Genomic DNA, 22,323 nt, shown 5'->3' on the forward strand with positions numbered 1-22,323 from the left:
ATGAATGAATTAGACTACAAGTTTGAGTGAATTATGAAAAAAAAAAAAGATAAGAAACATTAAAAAGTGATTTATCACTCAAGCGTTTTCATTGAAAGCAGTTCCAAAATAGCAGATATTTACAATATGCAACTTGAAAGATTTAATATTTAATTGTAGAGTATTAAAAATAATAAAAACATTTTGGAATACCAAATATTACAAAACTCATACTGTACATATGCACTTCATTGCCTCCTGGTACAGGACTCATCTTACAAGTGTCCAGAGACCAATAAAGCACACAACAATAACATTCTGCCATTTATTAAAAAAAATAAGTCTCCAATAGATTATAATACATTTGACGTAACATAACAATGAATGTCAGAATATGTGGAAAATGAAAGCTAAATGAATGTTTATATCACTGTCATCAGCCTAGAGTAATAGAAGGAAGTGCTGAAGACAATCAAAGTGATATGAGACACTGAACCCCCCTGTACAATAAACCAGCTGGACAGTGAAGAAAGAGGTAGGATAAAAACAGGTAAGGAGTTCTTTTTCTTCAGGAATGCTTGATGCTTCCCTTTGTGAAAACGATGCTCCCCTTTGGGAATGCTTGAACGTGTCATGCGACAATAATAACGTACTGTAGCTGAAAAAAAAGTGTCGCTCAATGACACTTTGAGGCTGAGGCATAAATGCTTCATTTATAGGCTCCATCGCTACTCTTATCTCTTCCACAATCTTCTAACGCTCCGGAGATTGTCTGTAAGTCAGCCCTGTAAAACCTGAGCAGAGGAAATTGACATTGTCTGGTGGAAGATGACAGTTTTCCCCCTTTTTCTCCTCTGTACAATATAGCTACAGTATGTGTATTTTTTGATGACGATGTTTAAATATGTTAATATTTTATGCCCTCAATTGAATACATAGGACCACAATGGGAACAGGTCCCCGGGACTTTTTTGTATTATTCGTTTAGCCCAAGTGTTACTGTACTTCCATGCTACTTCCAAGTATTCAATCAATCCAAGTTACCCGTTTCAGAATTTTGTTCAGAAGGAGATCAAAAATGTCTTTTGGAATTATTTACCTTTCTGGTAAGCAGCAACCTAGCTAAGATTTGACTCATTTGCAACTGCAATGATCTGATGTCCCGCCCTATTTTAGAACTCATATTCAGAGTTCAGTGAATTGCAGATAGGGAGGCAGAAGAATTTGAAAATTATGGGAACTAACACATCTATCTTGAGACTGGCTAAATGTATGCTTATGTATGATATCTGGTTGAAGTTGTGAACAAGACATGTATATGCCTTAAGCTTAAAGGACCACTTCACCCATTTGTTTAAAAACAAAAGCTTCTATTTCAGCAAGCCAATTGTCCATTTGGACAAAGGCTCTAGTTTCTATCAGCTTGGAATCCCCATCGATGATGTCATAGCTAGGCAGGTTTCTGAACTGTCCACAGCCCACCAATGAGACACAGAGTGAGGGAGTGAGAAGCATTATTGAGGACCAATTACAATGAAGATACGGTTCAAATCGGTGAATTGCTCCTTCAAGTCATGATTGCTACATTCTGTTGACGGCCTATGCAGTTTACGTTTTCACATTTTAGGACTTTTATTTTACATCCTTTTCAAAACCTACAACGTCTCCGTTGGACACGCATCTGACAGACATAAGCATTGACACATCTTGAAGGTATCGTATGTTGCAGGTATTGTACCTGTGAGTGTGACCTTCCAGTTCCTGTACGTCAGTCTCTGTCAGAGGCTCTTCCTCTCAGTAACCAGCTGCTTGTCCTCGTTTCCTGGCATCTGACACAGCATGGATGCAACCATCATCGTCTTTCTCCACAGCATTAACCACATTGTAGAAGTACGTTGCATTTTTCCGTGTGTGTCCCAATGCGTTCAAGGCCTCTATCAGAGACTTTGGGACAGGGAAAGATGCAAATGACATGTTACATGTTAATTGTTTATTTCAAACTCACATTGGTGCAACTGCATAGATGCAATGTTAACGTATAGGCCCTGACACAGCACCAAAACATGGTTGTAGACACACTGGAGGCGGCAAGTGGGTGCGTTTGATGCATCTTTCAGAGCTCCCTTCTGATTTGGAGCGTCTAACTGTGGCATCCGAAATGAGTTGGAGCAACACAGAAAGGTAACCTCTTTATGTAAAACTTGTATTGCAGTGTATGTTTTTAAGTAGACAATGTGAACTGGTCGGCTCATGTGCCATGTGTCAGTAATGTTCACGTCAATGATGCATTCCTTGTGTCAGGGCCTTATTGAATGATTGAGTGCTGTGTGGTACCTTGTCAAAATTGGGCTCAAACTTCAGTGCATTTCCAGAGTCTACGAAAACAATAGGGGCAGCAATAGATTCCTCAAGGGTCTTTCCGAACCAGATGTGATTCATTAGTGTCTAGAGAGGAAGAGAGGCAGAGAGATTAATCTAAAGTGAAGAAATGTTATTACCAGGAACATATTGTTAACAGATGTGTAACACATATATAGAAGAGAATTTGCATTGGCTATTACTTGTATTTATATTTCAATGTTTTTTTTTCTTAATGTTTCTTTTTGTTAAAATAATTCAGTGTGATTGTCATGGACACCTACCGAGGCCATACCAGTGGTGATCATACTGCCACCTGAAGCCCCTATCACCAGCGTATTATATCTGGATGTCAACAGCGCAGGAGACATTGAGGAGGGAGGCTGCTCACCTAAAGTAAGATCACAGAAAATACATAACCAACCAGTACAACAGCAATATATAAGTACCAGTAAGACTCCCTAATCGGGAGATAAGCGACCGTCAGGTCACATACACAAACTTTAGAAGGCAATGGTAGCCAATCAGGAGGGAATATGGGAAATGGGACAGATCCATGTTGATGACATGACTTTAGAGATACTGTGTGGATTTTAGGGAAGAATCTGTGTCCAAAAATGTGTTTTGCAATAATCTGCCTCATGGTGGCGCTTGAAGAGGGCCATGTGAGAAATGAAGGGTGGAGGTTGTGGTGTGTGTGTGCAAAGTTTGGAATGGATAGGGGCAACGGTGGCAGAGATATGAGTAGAGCAAAGGTGTGACGTGACGGACATACTGACAGACTGTCAGGTCACAGTTTTGATAGTAACTGACTCCCAACTGGTCGCAGTTAACACATTCATTGAATGTGAAAAGCCAAGATTGTTTGTATGAGGACAAAAGGAATCACGCTAAAAGGCTTAAGAAAGGAATTGTTGATTTTAAGCTTGTTGGTTTCAATCACTCAGTCAGTTAGGGATGTCAACAGCTGCCAATCAAGGTGTTCTTGAGCAAGGCATTTGATCCCCATCTATTAACTCATTTTGTGCCCGCGATTTTCGGTCGCAATGATGTCCAGAGTGCCTCACGCAGGCTCCATCCGCTTGCACTCTCTTATTTTGAAGGCCAGAAGTGCCACAGCGTGATCACTTCCGGTCTGACGTCATCGGGTCGTGCGCCGGAACCGATCATTGTTTACGTGGTGCCATGCTGGATTGCAATGGAGCGTTTATACATGTGTTATATAAGCGAGCATCTGCCTCCATCTTCGCTTCTAAAGTGTTGTTTTGAGATAATGGACATTAAAGATGAGATCGGCCGTCCACCTCAATGTTATGGGATGACTATTGTGTGCTCGTGGAGCCGTGATGATGACAAATCAGCGCGGATTTTCGTCTCCGGACATCCGGCCATTCTACTCGGTAATGTACTCAACGTTACAGTAATTTATTACTTATTGCGCGACATCACGCATTTGGCACTGTAAGTACTCGAGTACTTATTGCGTGACATCACGCAAATGGCACTAGATGAGTTAAGTGGAGCTGCTCATCAGTCAATAGACTAGTTGTACTGTGCATCTCAAGGCTTAATGTGCATGAACCAAAATCTGTATGCTTCCATCACACACTCCTGCTAGGCTGTTGCTTCAAATACTTGACAGATTAGATGGAAATAAGCAATTACAGCATGAATCACAGGCACATACAAAACTTCACAGTCATTCAGAAGGATGGCAAAACATGACACTGCATGTATTTATCAGATTACCGGCAACAATGTGATCTGCTTTTCCACAGAAATCCGACAGCTGATTGTTGAGGATGACACCGGTACGCGGAGAGAATACCTTCGAGCCAAATCTGGGAGGGAAAATACATTTGACACACTTGATTCTATTGCATATAAGAGGACATAACAGCTTACCAAAGTCCTACTGCCCTATAGGCCCAGCACACTTTGAATCTTCTTACTATCCACCAGCCACCAAAGTATTCTGCAATCATTTTGTAAGCTATTATGAGCAATAACTTTATGATACATTTACACGCACGCACACACACAGTATGTATACGTATAATTTATGGGGCCAATATTCACATGTAGTTGATGCTGCTTGTGACAGAGACAGCAGATCCATCCTCAGCCAGCACAGACACATGTGTGGTACCCATGCTGTCTTGATGTGGTGTGATGTTATAATACTGGGCATCATGGCTCTTGTCACTGATCAGGCTCCTGATGTGATCAGCAAAGCTCTGCTCGGTGAAACTCTTCGCCTTTGAGAAAAGCTGAAATAAGATGGGGGAGATAAACCCATTTGTGACACTTTACTTTAAAATCTCCTGACCTATGGGAATAAAATATCCTCAGATCAAACTACCTCACACTTAACTTATGAAACCATTTAAAAAATATTATTTGTTAGACTTTGTATTGACTCCAAGTCTATACTATTCAATACCAGAATTCTAGGGAGCTCAACAGACCATGATGTGCCCTGAAAAATGCTGGGTCGCACAGAAACAACAAACAATTCAAATATAAATCATCTAACAAGTAATTCAATCAATTATACGTTTTCCCCTATATAGGATGATTCTTCAAAATACACAACTTAATGCATATTTCAAACATAGTCGAAAATACAGACAGATTCACAAGCTCACAAAAATGTTGCAATGCAATGCGTTGTGACTTGTGAGCTTATAGAGCTGCAATTTTCCCTTTTTGTGATATTTTTGGAAGATGTCTGAAACTGGGCAGGGAAAAAGTAATAAAGAATATTAACACCTTCTAAGCCTGGCCGCACTCCCTCGGACTTCCTACTGGGTCCCATCAGCCAATCGTCTATTCCCGTACTTCGCCGTAATTTATGAAATTAATCATAATTTTTTGAAAAATACAGTCGCAGGTCGTGCTCTGTCTCTTTAAGAGACGTTGTGCAATCGGATCACGTCAGAAACGTGATGACGTCATCGGCTGGCTCTGCCACTGGCTCCACGAGCGGCCATTACGTTCCCCTTCACTGTGTGTGCTGCAGCCTGGTTTAGCCCATCCCCTCGTCTTTTTCGACCAGACGACAGGCGAAATCAAGGCTTCGGAATGAGTGGAATACATGGAATTAGATCGATGTGCGTGCGACGAGGACGTAATGTACTTTCGAACGCTGTTTTTTCTCGCGGATTACCCCATCTCGCTCCATGCAAATGAACGGCAGAAATACAGCCAGCAGCAGCTTCTAAGTAAGTGGCCGCCCAAACACGTAGTGTGTGCACGTCCTGCTGGCTTGCACTGAACGACCCGCGCGCGTTGTTTATCATTTGGTGTGTTTGTTTTTTAAAATATGTTTATAAATAAAACGCTGATTGCACGGCAGTACCGGGGTTCAGGGGGTTCTGCCGCGGCTTAGAAGGTGTTTTTAATTGGAAGGATTTAAAAAAAAGATTTTTTACTTTCATGATCCATAAAAATATCAAGTCATGACCCTATGTTTGTTGTGTCTGTGTTGTGGAACTTACTGCTCCAGAGCTGAATTGTGGATCGCGGATGTACTTCCTTAGGCTGTTTGCAAATTTGAAAGCTTCAACATAGCGGTGGTAGGTCAAAGTCCTTTGCTCACCCTCCAGCGACATTGAATTCAGACTGTATCCTGCAAATAATGATTTAACACAAATAGTTCATTACGAGTAATCCATACTTTAACACGAGTGGTCCATGTGAATGTGTCATGTTTTGACAAATCTGTATATTTCCAGTGGTCATTAGTGGAAGAGGTACTCAGATCTTTGATTTAATTTAAAAGTAGCAATAACAAATGTAACAAAATACTATTTTACAAGTAAAAGTGTGTATTTAAAATTGTACTTGAGTAAAAGTACAAAAGTATTGGCATAACAAAATATATTGAACATTCTTGGAATGTAATTAGTAATGAATGAATGTGTTTTTCCACAGATTTTAATTCATTTAAATCATAATTTATCGCTTAAAGGTATATTCAGTGATTGTATTTCATTCAAATAAAAATATAATTGGTACATTTTCCATTCATTCTCCTCACTAGAATGTGTGCTGACCATATAAGGACTTCCACCATGGCCTGTGTTACGAGCATAGCTAGATTCGGTTTTCAGAGGTGGCCAGCCAGTCCTCGACCAATCAGGGTAGAGTATGGCAGTAGTTATGTTATGATATTTAGTTATGATGGTCAAAATAAAAGTTTTGAGAACCACAGACGTTCTGAATTAAGAACGTCTGCTAAATGCCTAGATTGTAAACTACTGAACTCATAAAATGCCACAGTCTCGTAGTAAATCAGTATCATACATATCCTGAAGCTGGAGACGTCACGTAGGCCTACCGATATTCAGTGATTGGGTCTAATGATCAAAACGAGAACATTATAATAGTGTAAAAAATCTATAAAAAACTAAACATTTCCTCGCTGTAAGGCCAGTAAGGGAAAGATGACCCCGGCCACTTTCATTATCACTGAATACACCTTTAATGTATGTTTTGTACACTGATGTACTGAAAACAACCAGTGGCTAGGCAGTGACTGTGTCATAAGTGACTGCACCTTTCATGATGTTGAGGATGACACTGAGGAGGATGCCTCCAGCAGGCGGTGGGGGCACGTACATATGGTAGTCTCCCAGGGGGACGGTCAACGGATCAGTCACTGTAACATTATATGACGCCAGGTCCTCCATGCTGAGGCTGCCTCCTGGAAGGACAAGAAGTATGAGACAAAAACAAAACGTTCTGCGAGCACATCGTTGTAAAGCCTTGTATGTGCTAAACTGTTCGTTTTGTATTTATCATTTTAAAAATCAAACCTCAGTTCGAAGCGAAGCGGTGAATTTTTATTCTATGTGTTCTAGAGCTTTGAAATATGCGTTCTAGATCTATACATTCTGTGTTCTAGATCTATACTTTCTATGTGCTTTAGTTCTATACTTTTATGAATTCTGAATGAATGAATGATTGTCATGTGAAGCTTGACTAATCCTCAATTCTGCATGCACGGGACAGACATTCTCACTCCTTGAGAATCTATGGGAATCCTCAAAAAAACAGGTACGGGACAGACAAAGCCACTCCTTGGAAGCGGCTTTCACCGCTTCCAAAATGATTTAAATGAGGTAAAATAGCCGATCTACAAGCACACAACGCCTCGCACCGCGAGGCGTTGTTTGCTTGTAGATCGGCTGTTTTCACTAGTTTTGTGCGACAGTCTTGTATGATGAAGCAGGGCTTTACTTTACGTAAAAGCTTGGAGGTACGAGGTTGGACGAAATGCATCTCAGACCAGATAATCAGCGCGGCCAATGCACCCGGGCTGTGCACCACAGAGACGCCTCAGATTGATCACTGTGATGCTTTATGGGCTGAATTGATTTATTAAATTGTAGATCACTCTGTCAGGTTGGTAGAGATACTGAAATGGTTGGGAGTAGAGAACAATATGAAACCCATCAGGCAATACCTGCTTCCTGTATGTCACGGACTAAGTCCTCTGCAATTTTTCCAGTGAAAAATGCCTTTGCCCCTTGGTTAGCAATGACTTCCAGTGTATCAGCCAGCTTCGGAAATTTCACGGTGTCGCCAGCCTTTAGCATATTTCCATTCTCATCTGAAAACAACTTGCTAGAAGACAATAATATGCAATGTGATCAGAATCAACATCAGTTCAATTGCCAGATGCAGTAAAAGTGCTAGGGTTTTTCCTTTCTGCATTTGGTTCAAACATGTATTAGCGTACAGACTTGCACTACTGTCCCCACTCCTTCATTATATTATACATAGCTAATCATACAATGTGAAAGACTTTTCATATATCTGATCCAATAGATGAGTGCTTGTTAACTCCACGCCAAGTGGGGACTTTTCAACTAGGTAGGTAATGGACCCTTTGTCAAGTCCCGCCCATGGTTGTGCTCCACTTCGCACCCATTGGTTTCTGTTTCTTCGTTGGACAAAAATCCTGTCTCTCCATCCACTAGCATTTTTGTTTTTCAGTTGCTTCGTGTTGATGTTCTGTATATTCAATTCTTATTTTAAACTTGGAGTCAGTAAAAAGGATCATCTCATGTGCAGTATAGTGACTGGGCATATTGTTTTATTATTATTATTTTTTTCAAAAACGATGTTTTATCAAATTCAACAAAACAACCATATAAGGCAGAACCAGGGCAGAACAAGGCAGAAAGAGCCTGCCTGTTGGTCAGTCAGGGACCAATAGTCGGAGGCCTTAAGGATATCTCGCGCTAATCAGTCTAAAAGCGCGAAATTTTGCACAGATGTAGCCCAGGGCATGCTCTAATGATTTAGCTAGGCTAGCCCGAGTCGGCGACCTTCGGGGTCGCCACAGCGGCCAAATCAAGTTGGGCTCCCATTGACTCTCTATACAGGAGGAAAATACCCAGAAACACATTTTTTCTCTGGGTATTTAAGTAGGATCTGAGGGGTCTAACTAGGGGTTTGTCATCATGCTGAATCCATTGCAAGCATTTGTTTTGCACAAAAAACATTCCTTGGGCTAGAAATGGCCTCAGAAAACAATGCATGTATGGGTGAGCATTCATGTTAGTCGGAGGCCTTAGGGTTTTTTTTCTCGTGCTAATCAGTCTAAAAGCGGCAAATTTTGCACAGATGTAGCCCAGGGCATGCTCTAATGATTTAGCTAGGGCGCCCGAGTCGGCGACCTTCGGGGTCGCCACAGCTCCAGAAAACACCCAAAAAACTCTGAAAAGTGATGACTCATCACTTTTCATCACTAAACCATCGTTTTCTGGGGCCATTTGTCGCCCAAGGAATGTTTTTTGTGCAAAACAAATACTTGCAATGGATTCTTCAGCATCATGACAAACCCCTAGTTAGACCCCTCACATCCAACTTAAATACCCAGAAAAAAAGTGTTTTTCTGGGTATTTTCCTCCTGTATAGAAAGTCGATGGGAGCCCAACTTGATTTGGCCGCTGTGGCGACCCCGAAGGTCGCCGACTCGGGCGCCCTAGCTAAATCATTAGAGCATACCCTGGGCTACATCTGTGCCAAATTTTGCGCTTTTAGACTAATTAGCGCAAGATTACCATGTCATCTCCCTTAGGCCTCCGACTACAACCAGAAGGCTGACAAAGGGTGAACTGTATTAATTTGCTGTCCCATGTCCAATCAGTCGCTGATTAAAAATCTAGAAACTAACATTAGCAGTATCTGGGTCCCTGGTGTTAAAGATCACTACCATAAATACTTTCAGTTCAGAGTCAGTTGACTCCGTCATTGTAATATTTACCGTAGCGGCAGAGTCTTGTCATCAAGAACTTTGATAAAGCGTCCCTGGAGTTCAGGTATAGGGAAACCATCTCTAGCTAGTTTAATGGTAGGCTGAAAGAGGCTAGCCCACGGTAGCCTCCCAAAAAGCACATGTGCCCGCTCATACCCTCGGATTTCCCCCGGGATCCCAATCCATTGGCTACCTGAGAATGAATGAATGAATGAATGAATGAATGAATGAATGAATGAATGAATGAATGAACAGACAAATTAATAAATGGGTGGGTGGGTGAGTGAGTTTCAGAGAGAATATGGATGGATGCAGGGACGTGCTGGCCATTGGGAAAAGCGGGACAACTCCCGAACGGCCGGTTCATTCCCTGCCGGTCCAGGCTGGCCATTAGGAAAAAATTCAAAATAAAATGTCGGCCTTCGTTCCATTTTGGGGGCTGGGCGGCCAACAAAGTAAATCGTCACTGTCGGTGACGATTCTCCAAGTTTCAAATGTGTAATTCTTTTCGCAAAGCAAAGCCCTGCTTCATCATACAAGGCCGTCGCACAAAAGTAGTGAAAACAGCAGATCTACAAGCACACAACGATGCGAGGCGTTGTGTGCTTGTAGATCGGCTGTTTTCACTAGTTTAAGGTTTCCACCCCACAACGACGAATATAACTCATGTAATTGGCCCACTGGCTTGTCACTTGTCATGATCTGAAATGGCAAATCTTTGAGTAGCAGCAGCGCTATAGAGAGAAATCTCTCTCTATAGCGCGCAATGAGGGCCTCTCCAACTCTTTTTCCCGGGCTGAATCAGGGGCCCAGCACGTCCCTGGATGGATGGATGGATGGATGGATGGATGGAGCAAGGAATGCATAGCCATAGGCCTAGACCAGGGGTCTTCAACAGGGGGTCCGGGACCCCTAGGGGGTCCTCAGAGTTACTACAGGGGGCCCTCCAAATCTTTGTGTCTTCTTTTCTATATTAACCACTTAAACCCTAGCGTCCATATTCTGGGGACTTTAGCCAAAAATAGCAGATCTACAAGCTGTTGTGAGCTTATAGATCGGCTATTTTCGGAAGAGGTTTGGTGTAGAGGGGAAAAAGAGCAGACTAAGTACAGAGTGATAGGTCAAGTATTGACGGTTCAAGTGGTTAAATATTTGGAAACACACATTTACATGAACTCAAAATACACTGAGGATTGTGCTGTTAAACGATTAAACTATACTGTATGGTATCTATGGGTTGTGGGGGTCCCTGCTTCATCTCTCTCTCTCAACTAAGGGGTCCTGCTTGGCCTGAAAACGTTGAAGACCCTGGCCTAGACAGATAGACAGACAGACAGACAGATGTAGGTGTACAAGTACAAGTAACAAGCTATGTGATAGATAGCCATCTGAGGCCTAGCGTTCCACTGTGTGTGGTCTTAGCTCAGAACATTTACAGTGCATGGCCCATTACTGGGGCCCCAGGCTCATGGCTCAGTGTATACAACCAGACATGAACAACAAGGGCAGCTAAAGCTGCTCCCCCAGCCTAAGTGGGATAAATAACAAAATAACATTCCGGTGTGTGTGTGTGTGTGTGTGTGTGTGTGTGTGTGTGTGTGTGTGTGTGTGTGTGTGTGTGTGTGTGTGTGTGTGCGTGCGTGTGCGTGCGTGTGCGCACGTGCGTGTGTGCGTGTGCGTGCATGTTTAATATTATATTGTAAGAGACCAGTACCTACTAAGGACTCTGAACACCCATTCAGCAGGTTGGCTTTGAACCTCTTAGGGACTGTCTCTCTTGAGTTGATGATTCTCACGTCACCTTTAAGATAAACATGTAAAGCCACCTTTTAATGTCTAGTAGCCTAACTGCTTGAAGGCTATAAAACATATATTCTACAGGCACAATATGAATCGAGTTATCTTTCTAATCCAGCTATTACCATTGTGATCCATTATGGTGAATATGGATCCGCCTCCAAGACCCATACTCTGTGGGTTGATGACCGAAGTGCAAAGCAATGCAGCAATGGCGCCATCTACTGCTGAACCACCTCTTTGAAGGATATCCCTAAATAAGACAACAGGGGAAAATGTACTCTGTTCTTAGTAAAGATAAAGAACAGCTTTGTTGAAAACAGAAAATAAAGACATAACACAAACACAAAACAAAGAAGACAAAATACAAACCACGTCAGCAGGGGGGGGGGTCCTCTAATAGAAAACATTGAAAACACAATAAAATACATTTTAGAATGACTAAATTTGGATTTATGAAGATAGCATTAATCTAGAACAATGATGAATTAATTATTTATACCTATTTTTTTGTGTAAGAAGATATAGATTCCAAATTGTTTTCCAATTCAAGCTGTATAGGACTATCAACAAATCTGGATACTGGGGTAGGCTAATATCTTTTTCTGGATGCTTATGATTATATCTTTTGAAAGAAGGCTAGTGTAGGAACTTTTATCTGTGCGTGTGCCAAACATAGAGTTATAAGCCTCGGTGTCTGCGTCACCTATTATTAAAGGCGTAGCGTAGCCTATTTGAGCAGACAAACATAGACAATTTGTATACAATATCAGTTGCGCAATGTGCATGTGTGCTGTAAAGCCTGCAAAGAAATGGCATCACATATAGCGGAAGGCATGTGGATAGTAGGCCTAGGCCCTAGGCTATGAAAAAACAGATTTGATAGTCTATATGATATATGATGACTATCTGGAGTTCTGGACATTCCTTTGCGCAATGTGCGCATTACCTCAAAGACAGGTTAAAAACTATTCTTTCAGCATATGATGTAGTCAAAATGGATATTGACAAGTAAGACAAGTGTAAAAATGTGAAAACCGACCGCCAAACAGGCCAGTTAGCGCAAACAAGAAATATGACGCATGGGTAGGCCTATATGCCAACTTACCGTCCAATATTTGAACATGTTGCAGAGTCTGCTGCCACTGCTGCTCCTTTGAAAGCCTTCTCCGAACACGGTACATGTATAAGTACAGAAATACACACAATTATTGCAACTATGCAGAGTAAAACAAAAAGGAAGACTGCGCATACTTTTGCCTGTGATCTCGCCATGGTAGTCTGCCAGTGCCTATAAATTCACCCAAGTTTGCCTGTGACTGACTGACTGGACTGGACTGACCGGTGGCCCCGTTCTGAATATATTTACTTGAGACAGGATAACTCCACCCCTTGTCTGAAGTTTACAAGAGGAAGATTTTCAAAATCAAAAGTCAATAAAATGTCATCAACGATGGCACAGTTGTCAGTCATCATGTCTATCTATCTCAGGTATTCCAAATGGATTATCTTGTGAGAAATCTGCCATGTCAGGTAGTGTAGCCTAATATCTAATATGATCCGGGTATGTGTGTTAATCTAATTTATAGGTGCCCCGCCCACACCGGCACTGTCAGTGTCCTTTTCCGTCTCACTTCGAAGAATGCGCTTGCTGATCATGCTGATCATAGAGTAGGCCTATATAAGGTTGCTGATGTGCTGGGCCAGTTGCAGCCCTATCTCATTCTCATCTCATCTTATTGTTGCTTAATTTGCCTACCGGGCGGTATGTTTGGTTTGGTTTTGGCAGTCTGGAACAGTAATAAAGAAGCCACAATAGCTGTACTGTATGGTATCTTATCTACTATCTAGATGCACATCAGACATCACTTCCCTAAACAGGACGCTGGATTCTGTAACGTGCGATGATATCTCCTCTCATACCACCACTGCATGATTCTATTCGCCTATGTAAATCAACACGTTGCATTGATGTGTGATCATGTGCGTAAACACAGTAGCGAGTTCAGAATTTTACGAAGTGTTTTTCAGCCAGTTCAGCAGCTCAGTGAAATCGCCACGATTGATATATTTAATGTGATATAGCAGTCTCAATATATATGAGACTAGGCCTAATATAAACCAAAGCAAGGACATGAAATGGTTGACGACGTCCAGACCGTCAATGTTTCAAATGTCCCCCCTCTTTTTTGTAATAGCCTAATAACTTTAATTCAACTTTAAAATAGTCTTCTACTTTATTTATATTGATCATGTCATCATGACCTCACTCACAGTCACAGATAAAACTGCCGAGTGGCCGCTGCTGCTTAATATGTGCGCACGCCACTGATATCGTCGTTGCGTTGCATTCTGGGAAATGTAGTATTTAGTAAAGCCAAACAACAGTCGATGGGCGAGTCACTCGTTGAGCCATTGGCAGGCATACGGAAGCAGGCTGCTTCGCTTCATGGTGCGGCTATTTACAACAATATTCTTTAAGCTACCGATTGGAAGCTTCTTTTCTGTACTTATGAGATGTTTTGAGCCGTTGGTGAAACATTTTTACTTGACATTTTTGTAGAATAAGACACGCGTCAATCTAATTTAGGCTAGCCTGGGCTTCTATTGTGTGTTTGGGCAATTATTTCATAGGATGTTATTCGCGACTGATGTCCGTCAACCTTTTGCACTGCAGTGGTGCGCAGCGCTACCCAGGAGAAACACCTGTATGTGCGCCTGTACGCATCTCCTCCACTGGATGCACTAACCAATGCTCAGTAGGTATGGATGCAACAACAACGTTACCTTTTAAAAAAGCCTGATCGTTAGACAAACTGTAGTTGCAGGCATGCCAGTGTCGCGCGCCGAAAACAGCTTGGAGATCGGCGATTTTTCGGCGCACGACATCGGCGCGCAACTCTAAACAAAGCATTATTATTAGACACCAAAGACGAAGCAATGACAGCCAGGCCTTTGCTTTGCGATGAGAGCTGCTTGTTTAGCCACTTTGATTGAGGCGCCGTTTGATCATGACATAGCCTACTGTCAGTTGTTTTCTGATCATCTATGGGATGATGATGTTGTGACATGTTGTTGGCCTGGTGACTGCAGCGCATCACCCCATTGCATCATGGTAAACACTTGGTTTCAGAGATTCGTTTTTCTTTTCTCTATTTATTTCAACTCGCTTTGCCATTGATTATAACGGCCTTATATAAACGTTGGAGACCGGCCCAGGCGCTGACAACAATCCATAGGTCGAGGAAAAATTAGACGATGTGTGACCCATTTGGCTTTCCATAGTAAATCAGTGCTTATGGAAAGCGACGCACCGTCGTACTACGAAGTACAAATGGGGTGCAGGGGGGGGGGGGGGACACCTAACACTGGCTAACAGAGGGAGAATTCTATTATGTCAAAGAAGAGATGGGTGATTGTTTCAGATGGGGGTTTGTGTATCGTAAATACTCAAATCGCCTGTTCTGTTGAGGAGGATGGGTGTGGGGGACCTCCATCGCGCGAGGGTGTCGCTTGCCAAAATAACTGTTCTTTTTGACAAGCGTAGGCTACAGTAACAAGCAGACTACGACTAATCTATAATGTCAAAAACTCAAAATGAAAGGGAGTGTAAATATTAGCTGTCCGAGCAGCCGAGGCCGTGATTTGTTATAGTTAGATGTTTAGAGCAGCAGGGCTGTCAGACCATTTTTGGTGAGATCATACCAGAGCATTGTGTGGACTGGAGTTCTTCTCCATGTTGACGCATTGCATGATACATCTCCTCATGCTTTGTCAGCACACAATCATGTATTCATTACCTAATATTTGGCAGACTGAGACTGATTAAAGTGTTTATAGTATAGTAGCTACACACTACACAGTCAGTTCGCCGCGCCAGAGCCCCCGAGGACCCGTTTAAGTAGTCCGCTCTCCGCTGAGCAGGCAGGCTGCTGTGAAAGCATATCATCATGTGTGGGTGGATTTCAACACTGTGTTTACGTTTACATAATTCGGCGTGCGTGTAATATGCGCACGCGCGTGGGTGCACGCGTGTATAGCGCGGGGGAGAGAGAGAGAGAGAGAGAGAGAGAGAGAGAGAGATTTAGCCTATGTTAAATGCAGCAGCAGTATGTATGCCCGTGAGTGTGACTCATGGTTTTGTACAGCTTAGCACAGTCCAGGGGTGTGTGGAAAGATCAATTGCTGTCTAAATGTGTGTGCAGGAGGAGAAGTATCCTACAGTGTGGGTTTTGAGAGTTCCAGGCAGCAGGTGTTTTTAGAGTTCACTAGGGAGGAGATATTTATTTTCAGTTGAGTTGTAGTGTCGGAATTCAGAAATTATGTAATATATCTGTGTGCAATCACTTCTCATTCTGGATGCTAACACAAACACAAGCTAACACTACTGTTCTGCAGTACACATTGTATGTTATTAACTGCAATTTTGCCCCCCACCCTCTCTTTTACTCTCTCTCTCTCTCTCTCTCTCACTCAATCTCTCTCTCTCTCTCTCTCCTTCAGACCACAGATACCCTGAGGTATGAGGAATTAGCACAAATACAGCAAAGCCAGACTCCATACCGTCAGGGGAAACCTTCCCTCATCCCTGAGAGTGCTGAAATGTTAATACTGGAGACTGAGTGTGTCACATCCCGTCACATCAAGCCGTCCACTGCAGGGGGGACTGATACGAGCTGAGATCAGGTTCAACAGAACGTTGTGCACGTGTTTAGGGCCTCCCCTCACTCAGAATCCACACTGGGCTGTTAACTGATCCTTCATCAGCACTTTTTTTCTTTTTCTTTTTTTTCAATCCCTCCATCCGACTCAGCGGCCTAGAGAAAGAGACAAAATGGAGTGGTCACTGGAGAGGGTGAGGGATATGGTGGCCGGGGGGATGCAGTCTATGAGGGAGTGCGAGTCCAGCGCGGCCGGCACCGCCATGTGTCTGCTGCTGCTCTTTGTGTGGTATTGCTACAGGGTGGGCCGCGAGCACAGATCCAGTCCCTTGCACGGGCGCTACAGCACAGTCGAGGCCAGCCGCGTGGGAGGGGGGGAGTTGATCACTTCAGAGGGAGGCGGGAGGGCCAAGGGGAGGCAGGCGTCGACGGCGGAGGAGCAGAACGGCTTCGCCTACTGCCAGTCGGCGGAGTGCTTCCGTTGCACCAGCCCTGGGGAGGGTCTGAACCAGAGGCTGTACCACAGCCTGCAGGATTACGCCAAGCGCTACACCTGGTCAGGCATGGGGAGGGTTCACAAAGGGGTCCGTGACCAAAGTCGATATCTCACCAGCCGACCGACCATCCAGCGGCCGGAGGTGTTCTTCCTCCCCGACCTGCCCTCGGCCCCTTTCTTCTCGCGGGACGCGCAGAAACACGACGTGGAGTTGCTGGAGCGAAGCTTTCCCGCTCTCCTGGCCGAGTTTGAGAACATTTACCACCACCTTCCGGGGCGGGGGAGCTCGTCGTCTCTCCCTTCCGGATGGAAAGCCAACAACACCCCTCATGGGCAGTGGTGGACCTACTACCTGGTCAACCAGGGCACCCCGCTGGCACTCAACGCCAGACGGTGTCCCCGGGCATGGAGAGTGCTGGGCCAGCTGCGCACCTTCATCGCCAACAACGTGTTTGGAAATGCATGCTTCTCCGTGCTGACACCCGGGGCTTTGATCACTGAGCACTATGGGCCAACCAACGTCAGGCTGCGCTGCCACCTCGGTAAAGGAATGAACTGTCTTGAAGGTTTCATCTGTTTTTTTAGTTGATCAGTGCTTTCATACATGCACCTGACTCTGAGCCAGGATGCCATTAAAAACCACACCCGTGTGAAGTGAGCACTGTTCACTTCCCCCAGGTGCGAAGTGTATGGACATTCACACAAAGTCACGTACTGTAACAGCTAGGACCGCTCAAAAATAGTGATGTTGACTATAATTGCATAATGTACTTTACCCCCACAGGGATCTTTTGATAAGCATACTCATTTTTCAGACAATATTTAAATAAAATCACACCCAGTGTGAAGTGAGCGGTGCCTTCATACGGTATACATGCTCAAAATGTCCTGCGAAGCTCAATGGCCAAAGCCAAGCTGTGCGGGACGGACATACGGACATGTACATACACACAAAGCCGATGTAGGAGCGGTTGGCACTGCTCGAAAACACTGATCACTATCCTCAGAAATCTAACTCATAATCCTCATGATAACCCATGGTGTTGCCTAAAATACAAACAATTTAACCAGTTCTTGGAACAGTTACTTCAAATAACGGCTTGTTTTGGATTGAAACATTTAATAAAGACCTGTTGTTTTTTCTCCATCTAGGTCTTAAAGTGCCCAATGCCTGTGAGCTGGTGGTTGGAGGAGAACCACAGTGCTGGTCTGTGGGCAGCTGTCTCCTCTTTGATGACTCCTTCCTCCACAGGGCATTCCATGAGGGTGAGAATAATTTAAACTAGAAAAGTCCAATTCTGGGAAATTGCAAGTGTGGTTGTACTGACGCGAGTCGCGAAGAATGTGTGTGTCATTTGTGGGAAACTGTCTTTATTTGGTGCTTTATGGGAATATGAGTTGATCAAGGACTGTTATTAGATTAAATTGATTTTGTTGGAGGCGGAGCTACTGTATATGTATATACTCTCACTGTCTCACACACACACACACACACACACACCCACACACACACACACACACACACACAGACATACTGTAATTGTTGTTGAAAATATTCAGAAATTGAGGCTGCTGGCATCATGCACAAGACGTGATACAGATCATTTTAGTACTTTGTGAGATTAACAGGCACACACACACATACACACATACACGGCAAATGCAAGATCTCCACCTAGCAGAGATGATAAACAAAATAAAATATTAGGAATAATAACTGTGTTGTTTCTATCCTTTTTATCTCTTTGCAGGCAGTGCAGAGGACGGCCCCAGGGTGGTCTTCATGGTGGACCTCTGGCACCCAAATGTCGCTGCTGCTGAGAGACAGGCTTTAGACTACATTTTTACTCCTGGTCGCTGAGAAGGGAAGGAGAGAGAGAGAGAGAGAGAGAGAGAGAGAGAGAGAGATTGAGGAGTGTGTGCTGGCCATTGAGAAAAGCTGGACAACTCCCAAACGGCCGGTTCATTCCCAGCCGGTCCAGGCCGGACATTAGGAAAAAATTTAACTGTTTGCACAAAAGTAAAAATTAAACTGTTTGCACAAAAGTAGCGAAAACAGCAGATCTACAAGCACACAACGCCTCGCAGTGCAAGGCGTTGTGTGCTTGTAGATCGGCTGTTTTCACTAGTTTAAATAATTTTTAAAATGCTAAATACAAAACAAACGGTTTTGGACATACAAGGTTTCCACCCGACAACGACGATATATAACTCATGTATATGGCCCACTGGCTTGTCACTTTGTCACAAATCTTTGAGTTGCAGCAGCGCTATAGAGAGAGATCTCTCTCTATAGCGCGCAATGAGGGCCTCTCCAACTCTTTTTCCCGGGCTGAATCAGGGGCCCAGCAGGCCAGCACGTCCCTGAGTGTGTGTGTATAAGCAAGAGACAGACAAGTGATGAACAGTGTCTGTAGGATTGGGGAGCAACTCTTTTTCAGCCTCCAGACCAATGCTCACATTCACTGTGTACATATTCTCTGTCTCATTGTAACTCTTCCCCAGCAGCTATGGACTGACCAAACAATGGGCCTCTTTTATCAATCTGATTGTATGTTGCTTGTTTAACTATACATGTGTATAGTATACATGTATGTACACATACATGACATGTATGCGTGAAATGTGTGAGTAGTTAAAAGTTTTAATTTAAAATGTTGCATTTCATCATCACATCCAGCAACAAGTTAGTATTTGTGCATCGAAGATATTAACATTAAAAAGAAAAAGAAAAAAACCCTGCCACCCTTTAGACAGAACATTGACATTGAACCACTTGGTAAAAGAAGGTGATCCTGAATTAGCCATTTCAAAGTTCTCAATGTCAAAGAATATGTTGCCAAATGAAAGACCCTGTGACTTCCTATTTGTTAATAAAGGTAAACATTTCTCTATATTTAATGGATTTCAATTTATGGCAGAAATGAAGGCATTTGAACCATGACCATGACCTCAAAATGATTAACCCTACCCATCTTTAGGGGATAAGGGACCCTTTCCCACCTCTCCTGAAAGTTTTAACCACATAAATCGTAGCATCCCTAATCTGGACATGTCATAATAGGCGAATAGTCAGCGTAAACTGGCAAACATACTGCAAACAGAGTAGCAGATCTACAAACCTACAAAGCTTTGGACACTTGAGTTAAGTTTGCAGTTTGGCTATTGTCGCTATTTTCACGTAACAAAGACAAGGATATACTGTATACTGTATGGATTAAATGGTTAATGTCAATTCCCTGTAAGGTTGCTAACAAATACCGTTCAGATAAAAACAATACCTTTCCCTGTTGGCGCGGGTTAACAAGTGGTGCCTGACACAGCAAATCATGAGCTGAGGCTTTTCTTGCTGGTGAGTTGGGTCAGACCCATTTTGTTGAGTGGACTTTTTGTGACACATTTATGGCTGAAAAACAAATTTGACCAAAATAATTAACCTCTTAGAGAAGGAGAATTATTACAGAGAAGATCTCTGTAATTCTGGGGAAACCTTTAACCACGTCAACTCTTTCCTTTAACCACGTCAACTCTGGCACCCTATTGTTTATGTAATCATAGTGAAAGAATTTTCAAAAATAGCTGATCTATAAGCTCACAACGTGTCACAATGTGATGCATTGTGAGCTTGTATATCGGCTATTTGAAATAGGCGTGTTTAACTGGTTAACATCTTGTTGGCATTCGGTGGCTGTAATTTGATGAATTAGAATAAATTAACTTAATAATGTGGAGTCTACTCCACAACCTCCTGAATGTATATTAGTCATTTCCATCAGACAGATTAACTTCTTTTTCATCATAGCTTTTTTTTCTTCTTGCATTAGCCATCTCAACCAAATGTGATCATATTTATCAACCTGATTAATACAGCAACATAGTTATCAACAAGCTGATCATATCATACATTGATAAGTGAGGCTCAGTGTCAAACATTAAAAGCGAATGTTTACAGAATCATTCCCCATATCTTCTCATTATCCCTATGCTGGTGGTGTGAATGTTAATTGTGCTCCCCTTTCACAAGAAATGGTTAGAAAAGCACATTTTTAGATTAAAACAAACATTCTGAGTCAGCCTGTGCTGTAAAACAAAGAAAAGTGTTTTGGTAAATTGACAAAATTGTTGTAATTTGGTTGTATTTGATATCAGGTTTGTATTTCTGTACATAGTTGGAGAAAAGAAAAATAATTAATTGGAGATGTTTTGAAATGATAGTCTTCAACCATGTAATATTTGTATTGTCTTGATTTACAGGTAGACATTGCATTCCATATTCTATTACAAAAAAGAAAAACAATCTATTGTGATCATTCACAGATCTGATTTGTATTCTTTCAATGTTTATCAAGTGATATTTATATTGTTCGGTGAGTTGTTGTTTTTGTTTTATTTATCCATCTGTAATATTGAAGAACCTTATGGTGAAATGATCCATTCTTAAAGTCACAATCCTTAATTCCCAAAGAACAAATCATGGATGAGTGTACAGTACTCAATTGGAAAATAGCTGTTTGCAACTTTCCATCACATCACAATTCAAGATACAGATATTTTTATTCCTAATGTTTACAAATTATATGGCACAAACTGTTTACAAAATAAAAAAAATATCAGGCCTTAAAAAAGAGCACTGTCAATCAACCTTCGAGTAAAAAAATGGGAGAGAAAAAAAGAGCCTTCCCATAAGTTCGCTTTATACGTATGGTGGGGCCACCATTTTGTTTACATTTGTATTAAGGATTGGGTCTTTAAGTTGTTCTTGTAAAGATTTTGAACAATATTTATGTGAATTTAATAAATGGTGAAGTATCTTAATTTAACCAGCAGTTGTCAGAAACATCACTTGGCTCTGAATAGGATAGAAATTACAAGGACATTGGGCTGAGAGGTTTATAAATGTTAAGGTCCTGGGTTCGATTCCCGCCAGGGGATGCTGTGGGTGCTGGGGGCGTGTTTCTCCCTCCGCGTCATCAGCGCCCACACCCTAGGTGGGGTCGGCGATAGGGCCTTTCTGTGTGGAGTTTGCATGTTCTCCCCGTGTCTCCTAGGGTTGATACCCTCACAAAAACATGCAGTAATCCTGGTCTCAATAATGCCTCCCCCTGGCCAGCCGGGGCGATTGATGGAGGGGAAAGGAACTGGTTGGAATAACGTGTTCCTTCCACGCGCTACGTCCATCCTGGGGAAAATACCCCCTGTCAGGTGAAAAGAAACAACTTGGACTACTCGTGCATTGAAGGAAGCATGAGGTCAGTCCGTTGTCTCCCCAGGCGTGGCAGAGGGAGAGCAGAGCCCAGGATTACATAAGCAATTGGCACTGGGTGAAAAAAAGGGTTGCAAAATCGTGGGATAAAAATTATAAAAATAAATAAAAAATGTTTTATTAGATCATATGTGTACAGTGCGATATGTTGGGGCACAGAATTTCATACTCTTCCCTTGACCAGGGATCACATAATCAATAGGTATTATTTTACAGCGTAAGCTTTGCTTTGCACCGATTCACTCCGCCTTGAATTTTAACTCAAGGGAGGTTGTACGGAGCATGTTCTCTGTTTCACTGGATGAATCATGACATACTGTATGCACCAGTGGCTTCAGGAAGAGTTTGGACCACTTCACCTTTTCCTGACTTGTGTTATAGATTTGAATTAAAATGTATGAATTAAAAATGCCATCGATCGACACATACAACACCCCATAATGACAGCGACATACATTTTTTAGAAAGTTTTGCAAATGTATTAAAAATAAAAACCTGA

The 22,323-nt window shown here is 42.5% G+C and overlaps 2 protein-coding genes across 3 annotated transcripts; one reads left to right on the forward strand and one right to left on the reverse strand.

The window, feature by feature from the left end:
• Window positions 1-1,773: 1,773 nt before the first annotated feature.
• Window positions 1,774-15,142, reverse strand: ggt5a (gamma-glutamyltransferase 5a; the record flags this gene model as incomplete). Its single annotated transcript, XM_080738528.1, has 13 exons — window positions 1,774-1,923; window positions 2,314-2,424; window positions 2,622-2,728; window positions 4,087-4,178; window positions 4,417-4,607; window positions 5,838-5,968; window positions 6,899-7,045; window positions 7,808-7,968; window positions 9,617-9,800; window positions 11,322-11,408; window positions 11,530-11,657; window positions 12,513-12,568; window positions 15,110-15,142. 13 exons carry the CDS (start codon window positions 15,140-15,142, stop codon window positions 1,774-1,776), a joined length of 1,578 nt encoding a protein of 525 aa, XP_080594654.1.
• Window positions 13,854-18,605, forward strand: LOC308296041 (aspartate beta-hydroxylase domain-containing protein 2-like). 2 transcript variants are annotated; one of them, XM_080739157.1, is made up of 4 exons: window positions 13,854-14,167; window positions 15,908-17,103; window positions 17,714-17,827; window positions 18,313-18,605. In XM_080739157.1, exons 2-4 carry the CDS (start codon window positions 16,239-16,241, stop codon window positions 18,420-18,422), a joined length of 1,089 nt encoding a protein of 362 aa, XP_080595283.1. In that variant the 5' UTR covers window positions 13,854-14,167; window positions 15,908-16,238; the 3' UTR covers window positions 18,423-18,605. The 2 variants fall into 2 exon arrangements, with proteins under 2 accessions (XP_080595283.1, XP_080595284.1); XM_080739158.1 differs by having other exon boundaries at window positions 13,854-14,163.
• Window positions 18,606-22,323: the final 3,718 nt, after the last annotated feature.

The sequence above is a fragment of the Nannobrachium achirus genome, assembly GCF_963921795.1.
Source record: "Nannobrachium achirus genome assembly, chromosome: 12".
In the NCBI taxonomy this organism is placed as follows: Eukaryota; Metazoa; Chordata; class Actinopteri; order Myctophiformes; family Myctophidae; genus Nannobrachium; species Nannobrachium achirus.